The 16,693-nt window shown below is 41.5% G+C and overlaps 1 protein-coding gene across 16 annotated transcripts in view; it reads right to left on the bottom strand.

Annotated features, from left to right (window-relative positions):
- ARHGEF9 (Cdc42 guanine nucleotide exchange factor 9) overlaps nt 1–16,693 on the bottom strand; it is a 426,609-nt gene that overhangs the window by 148,451 nt on the left and 261,465 nt on the right. For 14 of the 16 annotated variants that reach the window (XM_061410327.1, XM_061410326.1, XM_061410329.1 and 11 more), the window contains one exon: nt 16,460–16,639. The exons of the other annotated variants lie outside the window; for them this stretch is intronic. In XM_061410327.1, the coding sequence (XP_061266311.1) occupies nt 16,460–16,639 (180 nt within the window). The remainder of the gene's footprint in view (nt 1–16,459; nt 16,640–16,693) is intronic. 16 annotated transcript variants of the gene reach the window in all.

Below are 16,693 nucleotides of genomic sequence, written 5' to 3'. Positions count from 1 at the left end.
AGGTCTAAAGTACTTCTGTTGCTGTGGTTCAGTTGCTCATCATGTCCGACTCTTTGTGACCCCATGAACTGTGGCATCCCAGGCTTACTTGTCCTTCACTATCTCCCGGAATTTGCTCAAACTCATATCCATTGAGTTGAAGATGCCATCGAACCATCTCATCCTCTGTGGCCCCCTTCTCTTGCCCTCAATATTTTCCAGCATCAGGGTCTTTTCCAAGAGTCAACTCTTCACATCAGATGGCCAAAGTATTGGAGCTTTGGCATCAATCCTTCTGATGAATATTCAGGGTTGATTTCCTTTAGGATGACTGGTTTGATCTCCTTGCTGTTCAAGGGACTCTCAAGAGTCTTCTCCAGCACCACAGTTCAAAAGCATCAGTTCTTTGGCGCTTAGCCTTCTTTATGGTCCAGCTCTCACATCTGTACTTGACTACTGGAAAAACTATAGCTTTGAATATATGGGCCTTTGTCAGCAAAGTACTTCTGTACCTCCTCAGTAACTAATTGATGATAATCTGTTGGAGGAATTTCTAAGGACTTCATTTTACAGATAAGAAAACCATTATTGGTTCATTGCACACTGCCTGCCTCTGAATTCCCTGTCATCTACTTATTGGAGCACAGCCAACAACTCAGTGTTGGACCCACTAACATCAACCACTTGTCATGGCAACACAGTCACCCTCTGTCTACAGCCTGACACTGCACTCTCCCTACTGAGCTGTACTTCCCCCAATGTATACAGTTGGAAAGGTCCTCACTCATCTCACAGCCTCAGCCAGTCCCAACCAACATGGGAAGGTGTTAGCTTTTGTCCCCCTTCATTTTGTACTCCAAGGTCAAACTTGCTTGTTCCTCCAGGTATCTCTTGACTTCCTACATTTGCATTCCAGTCCCCTATGATGAAAAGGATATCTTTTTTTGTTGTTAGTTTTAGAAACTCTATTGTGTCTTCATAGAACCATTCAACTTCAACTTCTTTGGCATTAGTGGTCAGGGCATAGTCTTCAAGTACTGTGACATGGAATGGTTTGCCTTGGAAAAGAACCAAGACCATTCCATCGTTTTTGAGATTCCACTCAAGTACTGCATTTCAGACACTTTTGTTGACTATGAGGGCTACTCCATTTTTTCTAAGGGATTCTTGCCCACAGTAGTAGATATAATGGTCATTTGGATTAAATTTACCTACTCCTTTCCATTTTAGTTCACTGATTCCTAAAATGTCAATATTTATTCTTGCCATTTCCTGCTTGACCACTTTCAATTTACCTTGATTCATGGACCTAACATTCCATGTTCCTATGCAGTACTGTTCTTACAGCATCAGACTTTACTTTCATCACCAGACACACGCACAACTGGGCATTGTTTCCACTTTGGCTCCGCCTCTTCATTCCTTCTGGAGCTATTGCTCCACTCTTCTCCAGTAGCATATTGAACAACTACTGCCCTGGGGGCTTCATCTTTCAGTGTCATATATTTTTGCCTTTTCATAATATTCATGGGGTTCTCAAGGCAAGAATGCTCAAATTGTCTGTCATTCTCTTCTCCAGTGGACCCTTTTTTGTCAAAAGTCTTCTTCATCTATTTTTTAACAAAGAACTCGTATCCACCACCAACTCAAGTGGATTTCTCCTTGTATAAATGCATCTTTCCCCAGCAAACAGGGAAGAAAAAGCAAGCAAAGTGAAAGAAGAAAACTGGGCATTTATGGAACTGGCCATAAAGGAAAATGCTTTCCTTTCTAAGGAAGTAACCTGAAATTGTGTTTTGCTCTGGTCTTGCCTTCTCCAGGATCATCCCTATAGGATGATCAAGGATAAAGCACCTTAGATGTGCCACTTTAGATATGCTGTTATATAAAAACATCCTATCTTCAACTTTCTACTCATTGTCTTAATACGTCATCCAAAGACAGCCATATCAGTCTTACATGAGGGAAGAAAATAAGTGAATTTTTCTGTCAGCTCTAAATGTCCTATTCCAAAGCTAGAGGGTTGTATTTGTGTCTGGGGTGGGAGGAAGAGCCAGGGAATAGTCTCCAATCTGCCCCAATCAAGAAAACGAAATTAAAGCCAGAAATAAAGCTCTTGGGAAAGTAATAAAATCTGAAGGGAAGAGAATGGTTTGGTCAATTGTCCTCATGTTATATACTTTATATACATGTTATATATAAACTCCTTTGGATTGCACCTCAAGACTACTCACTATTCCGAGTTCAGCCAGTTAATGCAAGAACCTAAGGAAGACAATCTCATCTTGAACCAGTAATTATTGCCCAGGGGTCAGAACTCTAGTTCTTTTGAGACGGGCAGAAATTCAGTGCTCACCCTATTTCTGGCATATTGTGGTACCAATCCAACCTGAACCTGAGTTTGATGCTTATTTGGGACAGTAGCTCACCTGAGCAGATGTACTGCTCTGGGCAGCAACTTGTTTCAAAGACTTACTTGGCGAGATCAAGTAAGAGAAGAGAAGATAAAGAGAGAATGAGGTACATTCTAAAGCCAAACTTTATATACTTGGAGATTTCATAGCTACTGTAAGATGTTTCCAGATCCCTCTGAAGGGCATCAAGTAAAGGAGAGGCTGGCCCTTGCAGAGTCATAAAGAGGCCTGGAGACTAGCAGTCTAATAGCCAGGGATACTTTGGCTCTAGGCCAGTCCAGAAACTTGTCATTAGTAAGTAGGACCTAAGAATCCTGCCATATTAGAACTGGAACTGGAAGACAAATAAGAGCCAAAAGAGAACTGTCAGGGCCAAGCTATCATGAGCAGGTGGCTCTGACAGTACCAGGGGCATTCATTTGTTAGGCAGCTTCCTTCTGCACTGATCTGATCCTGTTTTACCTGTGGTCTCTCCCTTTCAAGAAAGCCAACTCAATCTTCAGGCTTCCTTCAGGTTAAAAGCAAGTCTAATCTCTCATGCAGGCATAGACTTCAGAGCTGTTAACCTCCTTTCACATGGATTAACTCTTTCAAACTCCACAATGGTCATGGAGAATGCAGAAGGTACTGCATTGTGATCCCCAAGAAGCTGAAGCTTTAGGTATTACTCTAAGGTCTCTGGAGAAGATAGTCTCTCTCTCTGCTCTGGTTTTCAGCTGTAACCTCTCTGCCCTGCTCTATATGAGAGAGGGCAAATTATGCCATATCAAACTATAGCATGTTATTCAAATATCAGGGTCTGATATTTAAGGAAAATTGGGCTCACTGTCCTCATTTTACAGGTGAGAAAAAAAAGGTTCAAAGACATGAAGAAATTATTTTAAAGGTCACACTGATCACAAGTACTTGGGTATAAGATATGAAGTCAGTTTTATCTGATTCTCAGGCCAGTCGCCTAGAATTTGAAATACTTCTTAAGGGGCATGAAGTCCCTGTGGAGGACCAGCTGGCACCAAACAAATGGAGGTGCTAAAAGTAAGTGTGCTTGCAACTCTCCCTTTCCATAGTGTTTTGTGTTTATTTCCACTTTTCTTCCCCCATCTACCTTTTCTTTTTTGGTTTTGCTGACTTTGTTTCCTTGCTTTCTTCATGGTCCCTTCTCTCCTCCAAATCATTCTCAAGCAAAAGTCTGATATCAGTCATTCACACTTCAATATGAAGAGGCTAAAGCCTTCTCCTTTCTTCTCTGAAGTCCACATCTTAAAGCCAAGTGGTAATTATAAAATGAAAGGAGACTAATTATTTTCTTATTGGATTAATCTCATGCAGCTCAATATCAAAAAAGCAAATATCCCAATAAAAAAAAAATGGGCAGAAGATCTAAATAGATATTCCTCCAAAGAAGACATACAGATGGCCAGAAAGGACATGAAAAGATGTTCAGCAACACTAATTATTAGAGAAATACAAATTAAAGCTACAATGAGGTATCACGTCACACCAATCAGAATGGCCATCATCAAAACTCTACAAACAATAAGTGCTAGAGAGGGTGTGGATAAAAGGGAACCCTCCTACACTGTTGGTGGGAATACAAATCAGTATACCCATTATGGAGAACAGTATGGAGATTCCTTTAAAAATTAAAAATAAGAACTACCATATGAACCAGCAATCCAACTCCTAGATATATACCCAGAGAAAACCATAATTCCCAAAGATCCATACACCCCAATTTTCATTGCAGTGCTGTTTACAATAGCCAGGACATGAAAGCAACATAAATGTCTATCAACAGAGGAATGGATAAAGATGTGGTACATATACACAGTGTAATATTACTCACCCATAAAAAAAGACCAATGACAAATAATGTCATTTGCATCAACATGGATGGACCTAGAAATTGTTATACTGAGTGATGTAAGCCAGAGAAGCACAAATACCATATGATATTGCTTATACACGGAATTAAAAAAAAAAAAAGAGTACAAAAGAACTTATTTATAAAACAGAGGTAGAGACATGGATGTAGAAAAACAAACTTATGGTTACCAGAGGATAAGGCAGGGATGGATAAATTGGGAGATTGAGATTGACATATATACTACTATATATAAAAGAGATAACTAATAACCTGCTGCATAGCACAGGGAACTCCACATAATACTCTGTTATGGCCTATATGGGAAAAAATCTTAAAAATAAAAGAGTATATGTATAACTGACTCACTTTCTGTACTAATACAACATCATAAATCAACTACATTCCAATAAAAATGAAAAACATTTTAAAATATGAAATGAGAGGCTCTGATTTCTAATAGAGAGCAGCCTGGCTTAAATTTAAGATGAGCCTTGGGCCAGGATATTTTCACCTCAGAAAGCTCCCTACTCAACTGATACAGGTAGAGATCAAAAGCAAATTGCCTCTTAATTTAGAATCTGGCTGTTATAAAGGACAGAAGGGCACAGCTTCCTTGCTGAATGGCTTCTTCACACAACCTTGCATCATCTTCCTATTGGTACTCACTGGCTGGTGCCTCACAGAAACAGCCTTACCACATCCTGGGGATGGAGTGTTACCTATTAATATGTCAGTGGTTCCTCCACTCTCTAGTCAACAACTGTAATGTGAAGCCAAATCCTTCTTTCTCCAGCAGAAAGTCCCATCAAACCAATGTGATATACCATTCTGACTGAATGCAGACAGGTAAACACAGGTGATCTTGGTTACAGAATCATGGAATAAGCTCAAACTGGTGCAGATATGGCCATCAGAAACCACCAAGTCCAACTTCTTGCATTTTTAGTTGAGACACTGAGGCCAAGAAGAGGTCCCTCCCTGACATTCCCAGAGAATCAGCATCAGAGTTGACCCTTAAATTCAGATCTCTGACTTTACAGCCCAATGCTCCTGCTACCTTCACTATGTTCTTCTTGCATGGTAATCTGTCAAGTGTTTCATCTCTCTATCTCCAAGGAGCCCTATCATTCCCTATTCCTCCAAAGAGAATGCCCCCTGTTCAACACACAGAAACTGATCTTTGATATTCCTACACAGCATATTTCCAATAGAGAAGGATCACCCAACCTCAAAGGCTAGAGAAGTTTCTCCCCAAAGCTCCCTATTCATACTCCTCTCCTGCCCTCTTAGCATCATTCACCTACTCTTTTGACTCCTTTAAGGCAAAAAACTCAACAAAAGTTACATTGCAGCTCAGATCTCACTGGATCTGAGTTCTAATCCTAGTCAAGCAAAGGTTAAGTTAGTCCAGTCTACCATACTCAGGGAGTACCGTTCTTGATGAGGGAGTCTAGTCTCTTGCTTAAGGCTCAGGCCTACTTTTGCTTTGTTCCTGCCCTATTGTAGAAGAGAAAAATGTCTCTAAAAGGCAATGGTACCTATTTGTATTTAGGCCACGAAACATCAGACTCCCTTGCTGGTTGGAACTCTAAAAGGAATGATACAGACAAGGCCTGAGCCCTCAGGCCCTTTATTCTGTGGCTCACATCCTAGAGATTGGCAACCAGCCTTTATGTCCTCCCTGAGTTAACCTGAGGGACCAAACCCATTCTGGGAACAATTAAAGCAAAAAAAAAAAAAAGGTCAATTCTCTCACTCAACACTAAGGCATTCGCAAATCAAGGTTCTTCAAAGAAAACTCACTTCTGAAAACCAAAAAAAAAAGAGACCCATGGGTATCTAAGTATGATTTTTCTGGTGACCTTCTAATAAGCAGGACAAAGTTCCTGGGAGGAGGCCTCTCAAGATGCCAGATAACTTCAGCCCTTGTCTACCTGGCTCAAGGAGGCAGCTTTGCTAAGTGCTAGACAGTCACTTTTGTTCAAGGATTAGTAAATACTGGTGAGCAGATGGTAACAGCAGTAATAATAAGAAGAAAAAGGTAAGAGGCTTACCTTGATTCATAATGACATCTATAATGACAAAAAAGAAACATATATAAACAGAAATATATATGTACAATTATCATGATTTTACAAAATTGTGTACTTCCCAAAGAGCCTCAGAAACAGATTTCATCCCCAAGCATTCAGTCAGTCATGATCTTCCTCTCCAAAAATCATCAAGACCACCAAAACAATGTAGACATGGTATTAGGGAGGCCCAGTCTTATCCCTAAATGAACCTAGGGGTTAGCTACACAAAGAAAAACAGGCCCTAGGCTTCAGATCATAGTCTTAAAACTAAGGCAGCCAATCAAATTTCCAATTAATGTTATGGATGAAACAACAGAGCCTTGGAAGGAAAGCCCCACCATGAAGGGAATGAGTCACAGTGTCTTCTACTGTTGCAAGCTCTTAAATATCATCTGCTTCATGCAAATAGCAATGTTTCAAGAAACTGGCTTAGATTACAATGTAAGGGCTAACAGCTTTAATCAACGAAGTAGCTTAGGCTTATCTGACACATGCTAGCCAGGTTCTCAAAAGTCCAAGATGAGTTAGTTATAATCGTGCCTGGAGACTGGGACACAGATTATATGTCCTTCATGGTTATTTTCAATTTGGGGATTCTAAGTGAGACCTTAGAATGAGACCAAAGTAATGTCTCTAAAAAGCAGAGACATTACTTTGCCAACAAAGGTCTGTCTAGTCAAAGCTATGGCTTTTCCAGTAGTCATGTATGGATGTGAGAGTTGGACTATAAAGAAAGCTGAGCACTGAAGAATTGATGCTTTTGAACTGTGGTGTTGGAGAAGACTCTTGAGAGTCCCTTGGACTGCAAGGAGATCCAACCAGTCCATCCTAAAGAAAATCAGTCTTGAATATTCATTGGAAGGACTGATGCTGAAGCTGAAAGTCCAATACTTTAGCCACCTGATGCGAAGAACTGACTCATTGCAAAAGACCCTGATGCTGGGAAAGATTGAAGGCAGGAGGAGAAGGCGACAACAAAGCATGAGATGGTTGGATGGAATCACTGACTCGATGGACATGAGTTTGAGCAAGCTCCAGGAGTTGGTGGTGGACAGGGAAGCCTGGTGTGCTGCAGTCCATGGAGTCACAAACAGTTGGACACGACTAAGCAACTGAACTGAAGTGAGACCTACAGGGTGACCTACTTTAATATGGAGGAAATCATCTTATCTCTGAGCTGGATGACTTCATATTAAAAAAAAAAAAAATCCCCTCCAATTAGCCAAAAGATGAAGTGGATAATGTTATCCGAAGTGTGTATATAACATTTGAATCAGTTCTAATGAAGTGGATGAAACTGGAGCCTATTATACAGAGTGAAGTAAGCCAGAAGGAAAAACATAAATACAGTATACTAACGCATATATATGGAATTTAGAAAGATGGTAACAATAACCCGGTGTATGAGACAGCAAAAGAGACACTGATGTATAGAACAGTCTTATGGACTCTGTGGGAGAGGGAGAGGGTGGGAAGATTTGGGAGAATGGCATTGAAACATGTAAAATATCATGTATGAAACGAGATGCCAGTCCAGGTTCGATGCACGATACTGGATGCTTGGGGCTAGGGCACTGGGATGACCCAGAGGGATGGTATGGGGAGGGAGGAGGGAGGAGGGTTCAGGATGGGGAACACAGGTATACCTGTGGCGGATTCATTTTGATATTTGGCAAAACTAATACAATTATGTAAAGTTTAAAAATAAAATAAAATTAAAAAAAAAAACAAAGTGTGTATATAATGAGAAGCAATTAAGGTGGATCATGTGAATACAAATGACTGCTAATAATGCTATTTGAAACTTTAGTATGAAGAAGAGAAATTTCTGTAATCCAGGAAGAAAGACCCTCCCTGCTTATGCCATCCTTAATTCACAGATCTTATAATAAATCACCTCCAGCATCACAAACAAGAGTTTCTACATAGATGGTTAAGACTATAGGTCTTTGTCCACCTGAAACTTGAATGGGTAAACAAGAGCATGTTTGAACTCATCTCAAGAAATCAAAACACTGTTGCCATTAGCCTAAAATGGGAAGTAGGTCCTCAAGCATTAACAGTAGTGTTAGCAGCCCATGTATACCCTTTCCTGACTGTTCTGTAGCCCAGAATGCACAGGATTAAGATTCAGGAGAGGGGAACATCACTAAAAGTGGTAGATTGGGATGCACAAATAATAAGTCCCTCTACTGAATCACCCTTTAGCTGACTAAGACCAACAGAACCAACTTTTTCAGAATTCTGGAATCTAATCCAAAACTTACAACAAGCAGGGAACTCTTTTTAAAAAATTTTATCAAGGTATAGTTGATTTACAATGTTGTGTTAGTTTCAGGTGTACATCAATGTGAATCAGTTATACATATACATGTATTCACTTTTCTTTTTAGATTCTTTTCCCATACAGGCCATTACAGAGTATTGAGTATAATTCCCTGTGCTATACAGTAGGCCCTTATTAGTTATTTGTTTTATATATAATAGTGTGTATATGTCAATCCCAATCTTCCAGTTTATCCCTCTTGATGCAGAAAAGGGTGGCTAAAATTTGATAAGAGAATTTTGAAGCAGTGTGCTAATTTGTCTACCATTTCTGATTCCCCAGCAGCTGAGAGAAAGGTGGCCCATATTCCTCCTGCAGCTTGCTGGTGCCAAGGGGCTAATGACCTTGTTCTTAAAATACTGTGGCTGTGTGTTTTGACCTTTTTGATCCTAAGGGTCAGGCATAGAGACTGACCTTTGTCTTATACCCCTACACAAGGTTAAATTGGCTTTAGAGGTCATGACTCCCTTTGTCGCAAGACTTAAAGACTTACACTTCCCATGTCCATCTGGGGCAAAGGATGGCAGAAGGGGCAAACAGTAAATGGATCCAATGCCACAGAAAGAAAGAGACTGAGGAAAAAATTTCTTGGGAGAATAAAGCCTCAGAAGGGCCACTGTGCACACCGAGGAAGTCAGAGTGCAACACACATGCCCTGAACCAGATGCGTGCTCAGTAAACACCTGAGTAGATGGTAGGCTTGCACTTCTGGAGGGTCTGTAGGTTCCATGCAATCAGGAATGTAGCAAAAGAAAAGTAAGGCAGAGATGTGGGCAGCCTGGATTAGTGTTGAAGGAATGCCCCAAATCTTAGCCAAGTTGCAAAGACCTGGTCAGTAATTTGTTTATTTTGGCTTCAGGTATTTAAAAGCAATCTCTGTCAGTTTACTGGCTGACTAATGAAATAATGGAATGGAGACTTGCATGATTACACATGGCAAGGAATGTAGTCTTTGCAGAAAAAAAAGTTTGGAAAAGTCACTAAATAAGTAGGCAATTGTATCCCTCAACAAACAACAGCAACAAACTCTGAGGAAGGAAGAGAATCTAATTTCCAGAGTTATCAAACTATAATATTCAAACTGCCCAGTTTTCAACAAAAAAAAATTACAAGGCATACAAAGAAACAGGAAATTATGGCCCATCCACAGGAAAACAATAGACAGAAACCATACCTGAGGAATTCCATATGTTGTACTTACTAGACAAAGACTTAATATCACCTGTCTTAAGTAAGAGTCAGCAGGACTGAGTTCAAGTCCTGTCTTTGTCACTAATTCCCTACATGAGTAAGAAAGTCACTTCCATTCTCTGAGTCTATGTTTCTCTGGGATTTATAAAATGAGGAAACTAGGATGACCAGTGGTCACAAGCTGGGAATGACATTTCAATTTAGCCTACTGATATGTTCAGTTTATTCTTCACAGTGTTTCTTTTAAAATGTTAATTATTGGTCAACATTTTTAAAACATGAAGATTTTTACATGAAATCCAATTCTTGGCTTTTCTTGAAAAATCTGGAAGATCTGAGCTTGCTGGACTTTCATACTTGCTATACTCTATTCTACCAATGCGGGGAAGGCAATGGCACCCACTCCATTACTCTTGCCTGGAAAATCCCATGGACAGAGGAGCCTGGTAGGCTGCAGTCCATGGGGTTGCTAAAAGTCAGACACGACTGAGCGACTTCACTTTCACTTTTCACTTTCCTGCATTGAGAAGGAAATGGCAACCCACTCCAGTGTTCTTGCCTGGAGAATCCCAGGGACGGAGGAGCCTGGTTGGGCTGCTGTCTATGGGGTCGCACAGAGTCAGACACGACTGAAGCGACTTAGCAGCAGCAGCAGCATTCTACCAATGAGAAGTATCCAAGTCACTTTTGCTCCCTTTAGGTAGGCCATAGATTTCCCAGGTTGACACAGGCTCCCACTTACCCTAGTACCAGGCTGCTTTACTCATGTAAGTTACCTGCCTGGCCCTGTAAACATCTAAGTCAGCTACTCCTGGCTAAGATGGGTCTTTACAGCTCTAAATCTACTGTGAGTCCAGGGTTTTATATAGGTGAAAAGTTTTCCCAAGTGCAATGAAAAAAGAGACACTATATAATCCAAAGCCAAGTAATACTCTGGGGGCAGTGGGCTTTCCTATAAATGGGAGAGGTTTACTTTCTGTGACATCTGATCTGCACAACCCTAAGGAATGATGGTAATGATCTGATTAGCTCATCCTTTCATCTTCTGCCAGAAGGCCAAAAACCAGGGAGATCTAGAATTTTAAGAAACAAGGAAAATATATGCTGATGGCTTCTGAGTAGGCTCTTTACACTCTGAACAAACCCATGCCTTGTCTCTCAGGCCTCAGCTACCACTAATAGCAGGTTATTACGTATTCTGTACAGATCCTGCCCTCGAGTGGGCAGTAAGCTGACCCCAGACCATGGCCCAAAGTCAGAACAAAGGCCAATTTTTACATGGTGATAAAAGAAATATGACTGAATGATTTGGAAATTAGGGCCCCGAATGGGATAGGAGGGCCACCACAGGAATGGGATTTTCTACTTAAGAGACACATCATATCCTGGCAGTCGGCTTTCAGCTCCCAGAGGGGACACCAGCCCAGAAAAGCAGCTGAAGATGTCAGCACTTAGATGTGAGGATTGATGTTCAGCAAGCTCTAATTCACTTAACCTGATCAATTGCTGTGGAAAAGGAAATGGCAACCCACTCAGGTATCCTTGCTGGGAAAACTCATGGACAGAGGATCCTGGCGGGATAACAGTCCATGGACACAACTGAGCATGCATGACCAATTGCTGAGAAAGCAAATCAACTCCTGCATTGCTCTTGTGAAGTCATATCCCCAGAGATATGAGAGAGACTGAGAACACACACACACACATACATCTATGTACATACAGACTAAAATTCTGAATAAAAGGAGAGGCAGATAGTTGACTGGATAGAAGGCATATAAACTCAGAAGTGTCTTGTACAGCACCCAAAATGGTATCACACTTCCTATTTACAGATATCCAGCATACCTAAGGTTACAAATGATTTTCACAAGACTTAATTATCCCCATTTTACAAGGAGGAAAATTGGGCTTCAAAAATATACAGAAAACTGTTCAAGGTGCATACTCAGAACTGAGGCAAGAATCCAGTTTCTCAGATTCCACCTAATTTAAGCCTAATTAACAGCAGGTAACGGAGAAGGCAATGGCACCCCACTCCAGTACTCTTGCCTGGAAAACCCCATGGATGGAGGAGCCTGGAAGGCTGCAGTCCATGGGGTTGCTGAGGGTTGGACACGACTGAGCGACTTCACTTTCACTTTTCACTTTCATGCATTGGAGAAGGAAATGGCAACCCACTCCACTATTCTTGCCTGGAGAATCCCAGGGACGGGGGAGCCTGGTGGGCTGCCGTCTATGGGGTCACACAGAGTCAGACATGACTGAAGTGACTTAGCAGCAGCAGCAGCAGCAACAGCAGGTAAGTCTACCTTGGACAGAACAGCACTAAACATCCTAGGGCTGATGTTCACATAGCAATGAGACTTCCAGGTAGGAAATGGAAATGCTCCACTATGTCAGTGACCTATTTGGTCCAATGATCCACAAAGGTGTCCAGTTGCGATAGAGTTAGGAGGAAAGTCTTTTCTTTGCCATTATACTTTTATGTTATATGTCAAATACCCTAAGGACCGTATTCTCAAGGAGTCACTGAACCTCAGCTCAGGATGAGACTGGATAAACAAGGCAACAATACTACAACACAGAGGTACGTCATCTCAGGAAATCAACATCTACCTATATCAGTACTAATGAAGATTCAATAGTTGAGTGTTATTCATCTATATGTCCTACCTAGACATGTCAGAGCTTGAATAGATTCTAGAGAATGCTTCAGAGATGAAGGAGGAACTAAAAACCTATGCTGCTGCTGCTAAGTCGTTTCAGTCGTGTCCAACTCTGTGCGACTCCATAGACAGCAGCCCACCAGGCTCCACCCCCTGGGATTCTCCAGGCAGAAATAGTGGAGTGGGTTGCCATTTCCTTCTCCAATGCATGAAAGTGAAAAGTGAAAGTGAAGTCGCTCAGTCGTGTCTGACTCTCAGCGACCCCATGGACTTCAGCCTTCCAGGCTTCTCCGTCCATGGGATTTTCCAGGCAAGAGTACTGGAGTGGGGTGCCATTGCCTTCTCTGGAAAACCCATGATGATACGTCAAATGTTTGGAAAAGCAAAGATTACAACTCAGGTCTCTCATTTTCTAATATAGTTAGCACTGCCTCCACAGTACAATTCTAACCTCAACCAAAATCAATGTAGAAGAATGTTGTTAGCAATTCTACTTTTAAATACGTACTAGAAAAGAGCCTGGGCTTCCCTGGTGGCTCAGTAGTAAGGAATCCACCTGCCAATTCAGGAGATGTGGGTTAGATCTCTGGGTTGGGAAGATCCCCTGGAGAGGGAAATGGCAACCCACTCCAGTATTCTTGCCTAGGGAATACTATGGACAGAGGAGCCTGGCAGGCTACACTCCATGGGGTCACAATAGAGACGGACACAACTTAATGAGTGAGCAAACAAACAACAACAAGAAAAGAGCCTACATAACCTCTGCCCTTCAATTCCTTGAGTAACACAATCTTACCAGAATGTAAACCTATACATAAATGCTCATTTATGAGAACTGAAAGGTCTAACTTGGCATCAATTTTCACATCATTCACACAACAGTTTAACCCGATTTCGTTTTACTGGTGACACCACAACTGCTAGCTGCTAAAGTTCCATTGTACTCCCCTTTAGAGATCAGAAGTCCATTTACTTATCACTTAAAAAGCTTTGCAATGATCAAAAACTCATTACAAATACAATCTGAGGCAACATCTTAGTTTCTCAAAGAATAAACACTGGTATAATAGAATATTGGAGTTCTAACTTATGATTTAGGCTTTTTCATTAATGCTCCTGGTCTGCTGTCATGGTTCTCAGTCTAGATTTGTGCTATTTGATACAGTAGCAATTAGCCTGTGGCTAATAGGCACTTGAAATGTGACCAGTGTGAAGTGAGATGTGTATAGAATACACATCAGATTTCAAAAACTTAGTAAAATATTTAAAAATGTATAGTGATAATATTATACCATAATATTTTATATATATTGGGTTAACTAAAATACATTAAATTACTTGCACCAATATCTTCCGAACTTGTTTTAGTGTGGCTAATAGAAAATTTTATAGTTGTGGCTTGCATTTGTGGCTCACGTTATATTTCTATTGGACTATACTGGCCTAAGCCAAATCATTCTCAATATCAAAGATTCTGATTTAACCAGCCTAGAGCCGGGATTTTAGTGTTTGTGTCTTTTAAAGCTACCGAAGTGAATTATTTCATTGTGCAGCCAAGATTGAGGACCACTAGGCTAGACTCTCGGAGAAGGCAATGGCACCCCACTCCAGTACTCTTGCCTGGAAAATCCCATGGATGGAGAAGCCCGGTAGGCTAAAGTCCATGGGGTCGCTCAGAGTCAGACAGGACTGAGTGACTTCACTTTCACTTTTCACCTTCATGCATTGGAGAAGGAGATGGCAACCCACTCCAGTATTCTTGCCTGGAGAATCCCAGGGACAGGGGAGCCTGGTGGGCTGCTGTCTATGGGGTCGCACAAAGTTGGACACGACTGAAGCAACTTAGCAGCAGCAGCAACAGCAGGCTAGACTCTATACCGTGCATGTCTGGCCCAGCCAGGGGTCCCCTCAAAGGTCAGCTTCAGCCCACCCATGTGGCTACTGAAGCTATGTGCTTGGAGAAACACCCCTCTTGGTCTTGGATGTATGAGCATCAACGTCAGTTCATTGATATTCTAAAGCTTGGTTCTGTTATTTGTCTCCTAGTCTTTCTGCTTTTCCCAGTATTTTATCCCACCCCTTGAATTACAGTTTATTATAAAAATGACATTTCATTGAAGATGAAATACATGCAGATTTGGGTGATTTTCACTGAGTGCAATTTAATCCTTTTTTTAAAGAGGGGGCTGTCAGCCCAAGGCACACAAGCTGTCTGTATACAGGGTCTCATGCTAGTTACAAAGGCCCATGGTTATTGTTGTGCTCTTTCTAACTACCCCTGGGACCAATTCATTAACCAACAAAGCTGAGTTGGGACACTTGGTCTGTGGAGACTCTGATGGAAGACACCATATATATTAGAGGGAAAAGGACTGGATATTTCATTAAGAAATTCTCAGTACAGAGGGGTTGAGAGGCCATTTTGTCTACCTCTTTGCTTCTGAGCAGTGTTCTCACCTAAATTATTGTAACCAGATAACAGTGCTTCCTACATTTGCAACTCCCCTAAGAAGGAGGCTTCTTTCAATCACTATGGTCAGCCTTGATACATAGACCTTCTTAGAGCTATTAATAATAAGGGGGTGGTGGTGAGGATGATAAAGCAAGTTACCATGTGCTAAGTACCCACTATGTGCCAGACACTTTACTCACACAGTAATCTCATTTAATCATCATAAAATTTCTGCTATTCCTATTTTTCAGATGAGGAAATAAGGCTCAGGAAAGATAAAAGTCTTGCCAAAAGCCATAGAGGCAGGAAGTAGTAAAAATGAGACTACATCTTCATCTTGGATTATCTGATTCCAAATGCCCTGCTCCTTTCCTCATGTCACACTTCTATCCTTCATATCCTGAGGCCCTTCATTCTCCAAGGACCCAAGCCACTCTGATCTTTTGTTTGAGGTCAGGACTTCACCCTCATCTTACAAAAGAAACTAACAAAAGGTGATAGTAAGGATAGCTATAAGACACCCTGATGTGGCTTTGGTACTTGTATTGCCATGAATCTGTTTTAATATATATTATTTTATTCACTGTGATAAACCCTAGCATGAAATAATTGTCAACAGCATTTTGCATATGGGGAAAATCAGAGCTCATGACTGCCAAACAGCTAATTCTAGCTCATAACACCAAGGAAGGCCACAAGCTGGAACACCAGGTCAGTGTTCTTCCCCCATTAGCATCCTGCTAATGGATAACACAGAGGAAGAAGAAACTGCTAAGGATCCCCTTCTCAAGAACCCCTTCTTTTAAGGGCCAGGTTCTTCATGGCATAATGTCAAAAGGGCCAAGGCCTTGGCAGCCTTATCAAGCTGCCTGCTTCCCACCCTTGGCACATCTTAGTTCCCAACCACCTTGCAAAAAGCAATATTTGCAGTTAGTAACTCTAGCCCTTGAGAGGGTAGGGAGCCCAGATTCTTACATTAACAGCTGTAGACAATCATGAGACAACACGCAGGGGTGTTCACACTTCCCTAAATGAGAGAAAAGAGGCAAAGGAAGCAGAGAGGAGTGGGGAGGGCAGAAAGAGGGTGGGAAGAGAGCTATATAAAGACAGGATAAAAAAAGAAGAGGCAAGTAAAAGAAAGAAAGCAAAAAAGAGAGGTAAGAAAGGTAAAATTTCACAGCAATATAGAGTTGAAAAGGTCTTCAAAACCATCAAGGCCAAAAGGGAAGTAATTTGTGCAAAGTCACAATGGGTAGAAGGTGGGAGGCAGGAGATGGGAATTGTTATAAAAACAAGAAAAAAACCTCAACATTAGAAGGGCAAAGATTAAAGAAAGCCCAAGTCCCGGGTAGGAGACCAAAAACATGGAGGGAAAATGTGAGGAGCCACAAGAAGGGGAATGAGAAGGAGAAAAGGGACTGGTGAGGGGGAAGCCAGGGGCAAGTAGCCAAGGAGAAAGGAGAGGAGAGTGAAAGCTGACACTCACCCTCACAAAGCTGGCAGGAAACCATCCCTCCTCATCGTCGATCTGGCCCCACCACCAATCCTTGTTGGAAGCATCCAAGACTTTGATGACGTCGCCAGCCTTAAATGCCAACTCCCGGTTGGCCATGGTGACGTGATCCCATACTGCCTCAGCACTAACGATGGAATCTCCAGTGATCAGCTTAGGAGACAAAATAAGAATGTGTTCAGTCCACACATCTAGCTACCTTACTTC

Source organism: Bos javanicus, chromosome X (genome assembly GCF_032452875.1).
Source record: "Bos javanicus breed banteng chromosome X, ARS-OSU_banteng_1.0, whole genome shotgun sequence".
NCBI lineage: Eukaryota > Metazoa > Chordata > Mammalia > Artiodactyla > Bovidae > Bos > Bos javanicus.
This window is presented reverse-complemented; position numbering and strand designations above follow the sequence as displayed.